This window comes from Dermochelys coriacea, chromosome 4, assembly GCF_009764565.3.
Source record: "Dermochelys coriacea isolate rDerCor1 chromosome 4, rDerCor1.pri.v4, whole genome shotgun sequence".
Taxonomy (NCBI): domain Eukaryota; kingdom Metazoa; phylum Chordata; order Testudines; family Dermochelyidae; genus Dermochelys; species Dermochelys coriacea.
Window position 1 is genome coordinate 145,729,079 of NC_050071.1, and position 13,667 is coordinate 145,742,745.

At 63.1% G+C, this 13,667-nt stretch overlaps 1 protein-coding gene across 1 annotated transcript; it reads left to right on the plus strand.

Annotated features, from left to right (window-relative positions):
- The first annotated feature begins 289 nt into the window (after nt 1–289).
- Nucleotides 290–5,913, plus strand: TLX2 (T cell leukemia homeobox 2). The gene is made up of 3 exons (XM_038400020.2): nt 290–701; nt 4,174–4,411; nt 5,184–5,913. Exons 1-3 carry the CDS (start codon nt 290–292, stop codon nt 5,398–5,400), a joined length of 867 nt encoding a protein of 288 aa, XP_038255948.1. The 3' UTR covers nt 5,401–5,913.
- The last annotated feature ends 7,754 nt before the right edge of the window (nt 5,914–13,667 follow it).

A 13,667-nucleotide genomic window follows, 5' to 3' on the forward strand; every position in this document is an offset into this window, starting at 1 on the left:
AGGCTGCCAATCAGCGGGCAGGCGCATGGGCTTTTGGCCCCTGCTGATGGAAGGGGCCAGAAGAGCGCGCGCTGCCCCGGGGGCCCAGGCGCTCTCCGGGTACGTGCTGCCGCGCGCGGAGTCCAGCGCCCCGGCGACGTGCGCCCAGGGGGCCCGGGGCCCTGCGCATGGGGCCGGCTCCAGCGGGGGGCCTGCAGCGGGGGCGCCCCGGCGGGGGCGGGCAGGCACAGAGGAGCAAGCGGGGTGGGAGAGCGCGCGGGAAGCCGGGGTGCGGAGCGCGTCCCTCCCCATGGAGCCCTCGGGGCTGGAGCAGGAGGGCCAGGGCCAGACCCACCCGCACCACGAGCCCATCAGCTTCGGCATCGACCAGATCCTGAGCAGCCCGGAGCAGGGCAGCTGCTTGGGGCCGGTCCGCCCGGCTGGGGAGCCGGACTACGCGCTCTACGGGAGCGGCTGCAGCGGCGCGTACAACCCCGCCTGCTCGCTGGGCTCCTACAGCCTCAGCCGGAGCATGAACTTGGCCCCGCGGGCCGCGCCGGGGGGCCCCGCGGGAGGGGTGATCCGGGTGCCGGCGCACAGACCTCTGCCCCCAGCGCCCGGGGCGCCCGCCGGTCCCCCGCAGCCGGGGGTCCCCGGCCTCCCCAGCCTCACCTTCCCCTGGATGGAGAGCAGCAGGCGGCTCGCCAAAGACCGGCTTTCAGGTGAGCCCCCCGCCCCCTGCCAGCTCCCTGTCCCGGCTGGCAGAGCCCCCTGCCCGGCGGGGAGCGCCAGATCCCCAGCCCCTCTCTCGGGAGCGCTCAGCCAAGGGGCCCGGACGGACAGGAAACTGGGCCCGATCTCGGCAGGTGCCGAGCGCTCCTCGCTGACATCCCTGGCCGGGGCGGACTCTGCCGCCCTTTGTCCGCAGGGCTCCTGCGGGACTGAGCTGGCCGGCCTGGTGCCGGGAGCGGCCTCTCCGGAACCGGTAACGGGACGGGCCAGCGACTCTGCGCCCAGCAGCATGAACCCAGGGCGGGGCGGGGCAGGGCGGCGGCGCCAGCGCCGGCTGCTCGCCCCGGGGAGATTCCGGCCCAGCACAGGCCTGGCCAGTTCGGTGTCTCGGCTCCGGGGCAGAGTCAGCGCCTGTTCCCAGACCCCGCTGCGGAGCCCCAAGAGAACCAGGACAGGGAGAGCGGCCCCTGCCCCACAGCTCGAGAAAGTTCCCCCCATCCTTGGCTGTGGGCACCCGGACATGCCCCGTTTAGCTGGGCCCTGGCCCTGACACGGCTCCCGGCGGCGGGCGCTGGAGGGGAGAGCCAGGCCCGCGGAAGCAGGATTCCTGCTGGAACCGGAGCCGGGCCCCGGGGGGACGCGCTGGGATCTACCCACGAGCCTGGTGAGCGCCCTGAACGCCCCGCCGAGTCCAGCCTGGTGCGCGCCCAGTGACAGCAGGACGGCGCCCGGGGGCCCCGGCTGCGCTCGGGCAGGTGGGACCCCGGTCCCGCCGACTCCGGCTGGAGCTGTGCCAGGGCGCGGCGGGTTCGAACTCTGCTGGCGGCAGCCCCCGGGCCCGGTGTCCCAGCGCAGCGCCCGGCGTGGGCACGGAATGGGGTCTGAAGGGGAAACCCCGGACTCGAGTCTGAGGAGAAACGTCCCCGGACACACAGGCGACTCGGGACCGGCTCCGGCTCACATCGCTGTTTCCGGACCCGCCCGGTCCTTCCGCCGCCCGCTCCCTGGGGACTGGCAGCCGGGTCCCGCGGCCCCAGGCCGGGCTGGCTGGGCAGGGGGCCAGAAGAGCAGGGCGCAGCCCGGAGCCCCGTGCCCCAGGCGGCGGGAAGGGGCGGGGGCTCTTAAGGCAGCCTCCGCAGCCCCCTTCCCTGCCCGCTGCCCCCAGCCCAGCTGCCTCGCGGGGTCCGGCCCCGGCGCTCCTGGGGCCCTGACCCCCAGGGCTCCCCGCTGTTGCCACTGGGGGTGTCAGTCCTGCTGGTGCTATCGGGCCGCGGGGGCCGCCCAGGGCCGAGGAGGAGGCCACCCCCTTGAAGTCAGAAGCCCAGCGCGGGCCTGAGCTAGGCCATGATCCGCGCCCGGGGCGCGCCGAGGCCTCTGGAAAGGCTCCTGGGCAGTGTGCGGCGGCGCAGCCGGGCGGGTGTGACCGGCCGAGACCGGAGCCTGGGGCCAGCGCTTGGGGACACCGGGCTCCCCCGGCCCCGAAGCCCGGGAGCGGGCCCGTCCCCAGCAGCGGACACAGCCGGGGGGCAATCGGCTCCGTTGGGGGTCCGTCTGACACCCCCCCTTCTGCCAGCCCCTGCCCCCGACGGCGAGCGGCCTGGCGGGTCTGTGCGGCGCTGACCGGCACCCTTGTCCCCCAGCGGGCCGGGCGGCCAGCTATGGAGGATCCCGCGGCGGCGGAACTGGGGGCCGCGTCCCTTGGCTGTGAGCACCCCCCGCGGGGCCCAGCCCGAGGTGGAGGGGGCGGAGGAGGGGTTGCGAAAGGTCGGCAGCGTCCGCCAGCAGGACAGGGCCTGGCTCACCCTGCCCCAAACACCCAAGGGGCCCCCACCCAGTGCAGCGCTCTTTGGCTTCCGGGGCTCCTGCCCCGCCCCCTCATGTTCCACGCCGGCCCGGCGCCAGCACTGGGGAGAGCTGGGGGGTCCCTCCAGGCCTCAACACCAGGGCTTCCCCTTGCGCGCCGTGCGCCCCCCCCGGGGCTCCCTCTGCCCACCTAGCCATGTGCCCCAGGGACCGCCCCGCAGCTGATGGGTCTGGGGATGTGCAGGGGCGATGGTGCCTGCTGGGGATTGCGAGGGCAGGTGCTGTGAGCACCACTCCGGATGCCTGGGTTCTGTGCCCAGCTCGGACGCTGCTTTGCCACGGGAAGGTCGGTCTGTTCATCTGCTCTCAGCGCACCCCCGGGAGCCTCTGGCCCTTAGCAGGACCCAGAGCAGCAGGTTCCTGCCCAGGGGTTTTGATCGCTCCAGCGGACCCATCCCGGCGCCTGTCCCTGAAGGACCTGGGCGGCACCTCCCTTGGCGGGCCGGCAGAAGCTGGCGGCCCCGGGGGTTCCCCCGACCTGGGGGAGGGTGTTCGGCCCCCGTTGAGGAGCTGAAAGGCCTTTTCCAAGAGCAGGGTTGGGGCTTCTGACCTGGCTGCTGGGGGCGGGTGTCTAGTCCCGCTGCCCCCGGGGCCGGGGCGGGCGGGGGCCGGGTGTGGAGTGCAGAGGGGCTGTTTGTCCCTGGGGTTGGAGCCGGTCTTAGCCCTCGGGGCGGGGAGTCCGTGTCCCTCTCCGGCCCCAAGGCTGGGAGAGAACAGGAGGCGACGACGAGGCCCGGTTGCCAAGCCTCCAGGGTTGGCCGGGAGTCTCCAGGCACTAAAGCTGATGTCATGTGATGGAACCTCCAGGAATGTGGCCAACCACAGTTGGCAGCCCGAGGTGAGGGCAGGCTGCCTGGCCAGGTGGGGCCGGGGGGAGCCAGGGCTAGGCCCCTGGAGAGCTGGGCGCTGCCGTGCTCCCCGGGTGCCCCCGGCTCAGGGATGGGCTTCAGCCCTCCCTGTGAGGTGGCAAGGAGCCCATGCCAGCGTCTGCCCAGCCATGTGGGGGTCCCTGACCGGCTGGGGGGCTCCTGCCTGGGTGGAGTCTGTTTCCTGTGCAGTGAATCTGGGGGAACCGGGGGACGGTTCCCAAATCCAGACCTGCCAGGCTATGGCCCTGAGCCGTGGGTAGCAAGGGGGTGGAGCCAGCCAGTTGGGGTGCCAGGCTGTCCAGGGGGTCTGCACCATTCCCCAGCCCTGGGGGCACTGTCGCCCTTGCCATGTGTGGCTGGTGCAGTGATGCCATGGGCTGGTGGGGACACCCAGTGCCTGAGATCAGAGTCTGGAGCCTGGCTCTCGGGCAGCTCTGCCTGGTGCTTCGGCCCGGATGCCAGCAGGGACCCAGCAAGGACGCAGCTCGGCCTGCTATGTCCGGTGCCTGCCTTCCGGCCCCCCGCGCAGTGCTGGCCACAGGACTGTTGGGCGGGCCGGCAGGCAGCGGGCCCCAGCCATTCCCAGCCCAGCTGGAGGAGCTGATGTGCCCCAGCAGGAGACCAGTCCCCCAGTGCCCATCACACCCAGCGGCGTGGGCCTGAGTGAGAGATGAGGGCAGTATCCAGGCATGGTCTCTGCCCTGATGTCCTGCCTCCCCTCTGCCTGCAGCTGCTCTGTCCCCGTTCGCGGTGACGCGGCGCATCGGGCACCCCTACCAGAACCGCACCCCCCCCAAGAGGAAGAAGCCGCGCACGTCCTTCAGCCGAGTGCAGATCTGTGAGCTGGAGAAGCGCTTCCACCGGCAGAAATACCTGGCCTCAGCCGAGCGGGCCACCCTGGCCAAGGCCCTCAAGATGACGGACGCCCAGGTGAAGACCTGGTTCCAGAACCGCCGCACCAAATGGAGGTAACACAAGCTGCAGCTCAGGGCTGGGCCCCGCCACACCCAGCCAGGCCAGCCCAGGCCCAGTGCGGGTTACCAACGCCTCCAGCACAGCCTCCCTCGCAGCTAGGGGCAAAGGGAGCCCCCCCTGCTGGGAGAGGCCAGGGCTGTTTCCTGGGAGCTCCCCCCACAGCCAGCGCCTCTGCCCCCCCATACAGCGCTCCCCGCTGGGAAAGGCCAGGGCTGTTTCCTGGGAGCTTCCCCCGAGCCAGGGCTCCTGTTTTGACAGGGCAGAGTAGACACACATACTGTGCTGGGGCAGGATAGGGCAGGGGTGTGTAGTTGAGGGTCCAGCCTAGCGCAGGATGGGAGGGGCAGGGGTGTGTAGTTGAGGGGTTGCCCCAGAGCAGGACGGGAGGGGCAGGGGTGTGTAGTTGAGGGGCTGGCGCGGGACAGGACGGGAGGGGCAGGGGGTGTAGTTGAGGGGCTGGCGCGGGACAGGACGGGAGGGGCAGGGGGTGTAGTTGAGGGGCCGGTCCGGGGCAGGACGGGAGGGGCAGGGGTGTGTAGTTGAGGGGCTGGCGCGGGACAGGACGGGAGGGGCAGGGGGTGTAGTTGAGGGGCCGGCCCGGGGCAGGACGGGAGGGGCAGGGGTGTGTAGTTGAGGGGCTGGCGCGGGACAGGACGGGAGGGGCAGGGGGTGTAGTTGAGGGGCCGGTCCGGGGCAGGGCGGGGGAGGGTCGTGGGCAGGCAGCCCCTTCAAGCACTAATGCGGCTCTGCCCGCGCCCCGTGCAGGAGGCAGACGGCGGAGGAGCGCGAGGCTGAGCGCCAGCAGGCCAACCGGCTGATGTTGCACCTGCAGCAGGAGGCCTTCCAGAAGAGCCTGAGCCAGCCGCTGCCGCAGGACCCGCTCTGCATGCACAACTCCTCCCTCTGCGCCCTGCAGAACCTGCAGCCCTGGGCTGAGGACAAGAAGGTCACGTCTGTCTCAGGGGTGGCATCAGTGGTGTGAGGCCTCCATGCTGCCCCCTAGAGCAGGGGGGAAAGACCTGTCTGCAAATCCCCATGGAGGCTGCGGAGGTGGTCGGGGCTGAGGCCGGACCCTCCATGCCTGCAGCAGATGCAGACCCCTGGGGCATGGGCTGCTGCCCCCAGGGACCATGATGCCAGTGCACTCCCTGCTGTGTGCCTGCCCTGGCTGGGGTCTGCCCTGCTGTCACGGAGTCCCCGGGTGATGCTCTGGAACTGCTCCCCATGAAGCCAGGCAGGACTCTGGGGAAGTCTCCTCTCTGGGAGCAGCCTGTCTGCAGGACACACAGCTTACCCAGCTCCCCCCTTTCTGAGTCTGACCTCGGAGCATTCAGCATCCTCTGCCCCACTGTGCACTTCCCACAATGAGTCCGTCCAGGTGGGGTCCTGGGGAAGCCAGAGGGTCCTGCCCCCCAACTCCGCAGTCAGACGTGACTCTCAGCCAGCCAGTAAAATAGGTTTATTAGACGACAGGAACATGGTCTAACACAGAGCTTGTAGGTGCAGAGAAAAGGACCCCTCAGCTGGGTCCATTTTGGGGGCTGTGAGCCAGACAACCCCGTCTGCCCTTCACTCCATGTCCCCAGCCAGCCCCAAACTGAAACTCTCTCCAGCCCCCACTCCTCTGCGCTTTGTCCCTTTCCGGTCACCGGATTCCTTTGTTCTCCAACCCTTTAGCTCTCACCTAGCAAGGGGGAAGGGCCCAGGCCATCCATTGCCAAGAGACAGAGTGTCAGCCATTTACGGTCACTGGCCCTTTGCTCTGCAAAAATTATGCCCCCTTATCCCACCACCTAAAGACTTAAGAAATGCATAGGGAAAACTGAGGCACCCCTACAGTATTCAGAGGAAACATTAAGAACAGTCCTGCTTGGTCACATCTCTCCCCCCTTCGAGACTGAACTGAGCGGGGTCACTTTAGCCGGTGACCTGGGAAGTTCGAAGCCACCAACGTTCCCATGGATGCCCCAGCATCTCTCCCGTTCCTTGGTGGGAGTTACACCAGGCCCTTCCAGTTTTACGCCCTTCCAGTTTCATGCCCTCCCTTAGGTTGGGGGTGGTCGATAGCACTCACATGCTGCATGTGGGAAGGTTTATGCAGCCCGTGCCCTTTTGCCACCCCAAAACCCCCGGGGGTCAAACTGGGATCTGGTCTTCTCCCAGCGCTCCAGTCTGAAGGCCTGCAATTCGGGCTCTCTTGGTTAAGGGACCCCATCTTGACCTGGGCCACATACTGTTCACTTACAGAACTAGCATGGAGACATCCCTTTCTCAACAACCTTGTCTCCCCAACAAGCTGGCCAAACACAGCCACTTGGTTATAGGACTGTTTAATTTTCTTAACAGCTTTCACTCCATCTCAGACTTTCTCAGAGCTATCCACACTGGATCCTTCAACAGGAAAGTCAGTGGATCCATTCACAACAGAAAATTTCTGGCTGTTAGGAACTGAAACTGTCTTGATTAAATCACTTTCACACCCTTCAGTGGCAGTAAACTGCTTGCAAAGACTCCAGGAGGATTCCTTTCCCTAGGGGCTTTTCTATGCAATAATTCACCCTTCACAGAAATTCTGCCCTTACCCTCTTCACCTAGGGCTTGCTCTAGAGAAACACTTTCCTGAGCAACAACAGACTCTTTCTGGGTCTCACTTACATCCAGAATCACCTCTGGCCCATCAGGCGGATTCCTATACAATCCCCTTTCAGGCAAACTTACAGACTTCCTAGATAAAAAGCTAGAAGCCTTCTCCTTCCCTTTGCCACACACAAGTTCAGGAATCTTCTCCTTCTTGCTACAGGTTTCCACACCCTCAGTAGGTAACACAATCAAATCACCTTTCTGCTCTCCTTGTTCCCTGGCTAGGATCTCACCCTGATTAGACAGAGTTGCTACACCCTTTCCCAGCCACGCACTAGCAACGGGCAAAATACAAGCACCAGAATTGTCTGGGCTCTGGGATTTTACATAGGCACTAACTGGATGTTACCTAGTTACAGGGCCAGTCTCCCGAGCAGACACAAACTTAGGACCATTCCCTTCCTGGGCTTTATCTGAATCCAGAACCAACTCTGTGACAACTGCACTATTCTCAGCCATCACAGGCTGAAAGGCCCCTTCTGTCTGCTCCACAGACAAAGAAGAAAATTCTTTCCTGGGTATCTGGCTGGTGAATCTTGCCCATATGCTCAGGGTTTAGCTGATTGCCATATTTGGGGTCGGGAAGGAATTTTCCTCCAGGGCAGATTGGAGAGGCCCTGGAGGTTTTTTGCCTTCCTCTGTAGCATGGGGCACAGGACACCTGAGGGAGGCTTCTCTGCTCCTTGAAGTCTTTGAACCATGATTTAAGGACTTCAATAGCTCAGACATGGGTGAAGTTTTTTGTAGGAGTGGGTGGGTGAGATTCTGTGGCCTGCGCTGTGCAGGAGGTCAGACTAGATAATCATAATGGTCCCTTCTGACCTTAGTATCTGTGAATCTATGAATCTAAGAGCCAGACACACTTTCTCCTTTACCACACACACAGCTTGGGATCTCATTCCCCTGGTCCCAGCACACAGGGCTGTTCACAGACAACTGCTTGGAGACCGGGGTAGCTCCCTCCATAGGCAAGTCAATACCCCTGACAGACACAGGCACGTTTCCTTCCCTGTCACAATTCTCCACCCAGCGAACAGGTAAGGTCCAGGGACACTCATCTGCCGCTCTCCTCGCCTTCCCACCCTGCTGACTAGACAAAGCCATCAGCTCACAAGGCTGCCTAGGCTCATCCAAACTTTCCTTACCAAGCACCTTGCCACTCCCAACAGATCCCCTGCCCTGCCTGTGTCTCCCCTCACTCAGCTGGGGTCTCAGTTCCCACTGTGCTCAGCGCTGCCCTTGCTGTCCCAGTGGGGGCAGGCAGTGAGCTCGCTGCTTTCCTCACTGCATCAGAGCCAGTGTGAGCCCCCTGAGCCCCCTCTCCGGTGTGCAAGGGGGCGGGGAGCATCTCTCTGTCCCACCCAGCCTCAGGGGTCTGGTTAAAGGCAGGCAGGTAGCCTGAGCCTAGCAGCTCCTCCCTGCTGCCAGCCAGGTCATCTGCATTTTCACTGACCATTTCCCTCTCCGCAGATTGGTTCCCTGGATTCAAATTCAAACTCTTGGCCCTTACAGGAGCAGGGCCTGGATCCTGTCCCAAAGAGACACAGTCACTCCCCAACAGGGTCTCACAGCTGATATCCTAGAGAACCTCAACGACCAGCCAGCCCCACCCCTCCTGTGTCTGCACAGGGATCTGGGCCATAGGCAGGGCGAGGGGCTTCATCCCTGGGACCCTCACCCAGCTCCACAGCCCCTCAACCTCTGAGGCTGCACCACCAGGGGCTGACAACAGGTCTCTCTGTCCCAGGATCTCGCCACCCCAGGAATGTCTCCCCATTGACCATCACCTTCCGCTCCCACTGGGGGTCCGAGGGGCCTGAGCTCAGGAAACTCCACAAAGACATATAGGTTGGGGTCAGGAGTGGGAGCCTATCCACCTCCCCACCCATCTGGCTGACGGAGTCTATGGCCTTGGGACCCAGCAAGGGAGCTAGACACCGGGGCTTTTCCGCAGGGTCCCCCTGGTTCAAATTGCCAGCCTGCTCCAAGGCAGTGAGGGGGCATCCACATCCCCCCTCCATTAACCAGGGGCAGCAATTTAGTCTCGACGTTCCCTGCAGAACTGGCACCCCGGGGTCTATCCCCACTCACCCCTGGGAGGTCCCCTCTGCCTCTCCGCTCCACCATCACCAGTTCATGCTGCTGCTGCTTCTGCAGCTCTTTCTCGGGCTCTCACTGTCTCTCACAGTCCTCTTGCTCTCTCGGACTCAGCTCCAATCCCGTCTATCTCTGATCCCCTGATGGGGAACCCGATGGTGAAGACCCTCGTCTGGTCAGGGACAGGAGTCTTGGGGATGCCTGGCTACCACTCCAGCTGCTCCCAGATCCTGCTGTAGCCCCATCTGGGTCAGGAATCTGCTCCTTAGAGTGATCATCCTCCTCCAGCTGCATGATGAACTGGGCTTTGGTGAACTTTCCAGTGCGCAACCCTCTCTTTTTGCACAGGGTTACAATGTCCTTCGTAAGGAGATGGTGGCAGGCCCTCACTCCGCTATTCCCAAGTTGCTGTGGACTCACAGGCCTGTGTGCTCTTAGCTCCCCACGGATTCCAGGGAGAACCCCGAGTGTGCCAGCCCTTCTCGAGGTCACCACCTCTTTGCCAGGGTCGAGCTGCAGACTCCTCCGCCCCTGGGACCGCTCGCTGCAATCCCCAGGGGAACCCTGTTACTGCAAAAGTCCTTCTTTCTCCAAGGGCCAAGCTGCAGGCTCCTTTGTCCCTGATACTGCTCACCGCAGTCCCCAGCGGGACCCCATTACTGCACAGTCCTTCTCGCTGGTCACACACTCCCAGGGGTTAAGCGCCCCCCGAAACCGCTCCTCTCTGAGCCTTCAGCATGCCTGGTCCTTGTCAATCCCCCTTCGTTTTACTGCTCCCCAGTCACTTACTGCAGGATGCGCCATCCATGGGGTGCAGTACATCCCACCTCTGCCACCATTTGTCACAGGGTCCCCGGGCGATGCTCTGGAACTGCTCCCTATGAAGCCAGGCAGGACTCTGGGGGAGTCGCCTCTCTGGGAGCAGCCTGTCTGCAGGACACACAGCTCACCCGGCTTCCCCCTTCCAGGGTCTGACCTCGGAGCATTCAGCATCCTCTGCCCCTCTGTGCGCTTCCACAGTGAGTCCACCCAGGCAGGGTCCTGGGGAAGCCAGAGGGTCCTGCCCCCCAACTCTGCAGTCAGAGGTGACTCTCACCAGCCAGTAAAACAGAAGGTTTATTAGATGACAGGAACGTGGTCTAACACAGAGCTTGTAGGTGCAGAGAACAGGACCCCTCAGCTGGGTCCATTTTGGGGAGCAGTGAGCCAGACAACCCTGTCTGCACTTCACTCCATGTCCCCAGCCAGCCCCAAACTGAAACTCTCTCCAGCCCCCCCTCCTCTGGGCTTTGTCCCTTTCCCTGGCCAGGAGGTCACCAGATTCCTTTGTTCTCCAGCCCTTTAGCTCTCACCTTGCATGGGGGAAGGGCCCAGGCCATCCGTTGCCAGGAGACAGAGTGTGGCCATTTATGTACACTGACCCTTTGCAACAATTACACCCCCTTATCCCACCATTTAGAGACTTAAGAAATGCATAGGGAAACTGAGGCACCCCTACAGTATTCAGAGGAAACATTAAGAACAGTGCCGCTTCGTCACACCTGCCTCAGCACCCATGGGGGAGCAAGGAGCCCCAGACACACGCCCCATTCCCCGGCAGGCCAGCTCAGGCTGACTGACTCAAAGGCTCTGCCTACAGCTGACTTAGTGACCTATACTGCCAATAAAGGGTTAAAGTCTGTGTTAATGGAGACCTAGATCCCATCCGCAAGGGCCCTCCCCATGGGAGCTGGGGCCCCTGTGACTGGCTGGGGCTCTCCAGGGCAATACATGGCCCTTCCCCCCTCACTGCTGGGGGTACAACCACCCTGACACCTCCAGGCCCTGCCCAGAGCTGCCCCAGTATCAAAGAGGCGCTGCCCACACTTTTCTGTTCGGACTGGAGGCTCCCAGCCTTTGCAGCTCCACCTGGCTGTGCTGCTGAGGCCCAGGGATGGAGGGGAAAGCCCCTCCATGGAGAGAAGTGGGAGGGGGCCTTGCCCAGGGGCCCACGGGGAGCTTGAGGGTGAATGGTGCCTGGGGACAGCTCATCACAGAGTGAGCATGGAGCTGCGGGGTCAGCCTGGGGCAGTGCCATGTCCATCCAGCCCAGGGTCCTGTCTGCGGGCAGTGGCTGGTGCCAGAGAGTGAGGAGAGCAGCGGGGGCTTGGAGCAGAACCACATGGGATCTGACTTCCCCTGACTGTGAGCCAGAGCAGAGCTTTCAGAGAACCACCCACACTTGATTTCAGCTTGGTCAGGGACAGAGAATCCACCACGACCCCTGGGAAACAGGTCCCGTGCTTATTTCCCTCTCTTAACAAATTCCACCTTCTTTCCAGGCTCAATTAGTCTGGCTTCAGCTTCCAGCCTTGGATCTGTCTGACCAGAGCGAAGAGTATTTTGTTACCAAATTTCTGTTCCCCACCTAAGAATGTGCAGGCTGGGATCAAGTCACCCCCGAAGCTTCCCTTTGAGCTCCTGGAGTCTGTCACTCCAGGCCAGGTTTCTAAGCCTTTCACCATTCCTGTGGCTCTCCTCGACCCCGCTCCAATCTAGCCACATCCTTTGGGAATTGTTGGCACCGGATCCCAGCAGTGGCCACCCCAGTGCCAGATACAGAAGGAAAATCACCTCTCTGCTGCTCCTCGAGATTCCCATTTACGCATCTCAGGATCGCGTTAGCTCTTCTGGCTGCAGCGTTGCAGGGGGAGCTCATGTTCAGCCGGATCCCCCTGCCCCAAATCTCTGTCCGAGTCACTGTCCCCGCGGACGGAGCCCCCGCCCCGCAGGACGGCCTGCACTGTCTGCTCCTAGATGGGACTTCACGTTGGATTGAACTGACATACACACGGTTTGCTTGTGCCCAGCTTGTCGGGGCTGGAGTAGGTCAGAGCTGCAGAGACACCCCCGCTCTGTCCTGGGCCTCCCCATGCTGATCTCCCTCCCCGTCCATCAGGGCCAATCAGCCCTTGCCCTGGGCGTGGCGGGAGCCAGGTGCCTGGTCTTCAACTGGAAAGTCCGGTGGAAAAGGGGACCTGGCAGGGTCTGGTCAGATCTCCTGACAGACACCCAAAGTCCGGTTATTGCGAGCACGGAGGCGCGGGGTTATCACCTGCATCCGCGCCAGCTCAGCCAGGGCCACCTCCTACCTGCCTCGCCCGGCTCCGCAGACAAGTCCCTCTGGACCGGGCGGGGACGGGGGATCGGTGAGGCACAGGAGGAGGGGGAAGAGGAGCAAATGGGGGCGGGGCCTCGGGGAAGGGGCGGGGCCTCAGGGGAAGAGGCCGTGCGAGGGAGGTTCCGGCACTCCTGCTGAAGTGGCTGGTTTTAAACATTGCAAAGTTGGGATCACTACGGGGGTGTCCTCTTGCCTTTTTCCTCCCGACCCCTGGGCAGGGCCCAGAGAACAAAGTCTGTCCTAGATGGGGTGACCAGATGTCCCAATTTTATAGGGACAGTCCCAATATTCGGGGCTTTGTCTTATGTAAGCACCTATGATCTCTCCCCCCCCCACACACACACTAGGTCTGGTCATCCTCATCCTAGATGGGAACAGCCCCTTGCCCCCTCCCACCTCTCCCCGCACCCCGAAGCACTGACTCTGCCACCCATGTGATTGGTGTTGGGCAGGCTGCAGCCATCATGCTGACCACCTGCTGCTGTCTGGGGCTGCTGTGTGTGGGGCATAGGCCCAGCCAGCCAGACACCCTGGGCCCATGAGGAATGGCAGGCTGCACTGAGAACTGTCAGGGTCCCACACTGTCTATGTGCTATGCCCCCTGTATGCCGGACCCCTAAGGGATCCCACTCTTCCTTCAGGGTGGGCCATGTGGCCTCCCCACTTCCTAGACTGAGCCTCTGGTCTCCAGCCCTCCTATTTCCTGGCCAGGCCAGCTAAGAGACTCCAGGGCAGAGGCGCGCCCACGTCGCAGGGACCTGTGTGTGACAAAGTGAGAATTTTTTGTAATAATTTTATGAATCCTTTGTGTGCCTCAGTTTCCCCCTACACTTTACAGGGCTCCTCAGTGCAGGGGTTGGGAGGAGGGTTATGTTTGCTCTCTGTGCAGGCTGAGAGATATGGGGAGAGGGGAGGTGTCACTGCTCTGCCTGGATAGAACGAGCAGAGTCATTAAGGAGCGGACTGAAATTGAACCAGAGCCACAGAGACAATGCCAGGTCCAGTGACTTATCTACTGGTCACTCCAGCCAGGAGATTGTGAACTCAGCCTGGTCCTGCCTGGCGAACAGAGCCCAGATGTGCCCAGCTGTGATTAATGAGGGCTTTGCGGGCTGAAGGAAGCTAGTTCTCTACTGGGACTGACTGAGGGGGTCAGAGCCAGCCTGACAATGGAGTCCCAACAGCTGGGCTGGTGAATTGCTCCAGGCTGCCCAGGCCAGACTGCGTTACCGGCTCTGTCTCTGCGTTGACCCAAGGCCTGCCCACGCTGGGGCCAGGTGACTCATGAACCCAGCTCTGTCTGGGAAACGCTGTTGGGGAGTCACTGCGAATCCTGGCTGGGAGCACAAGTC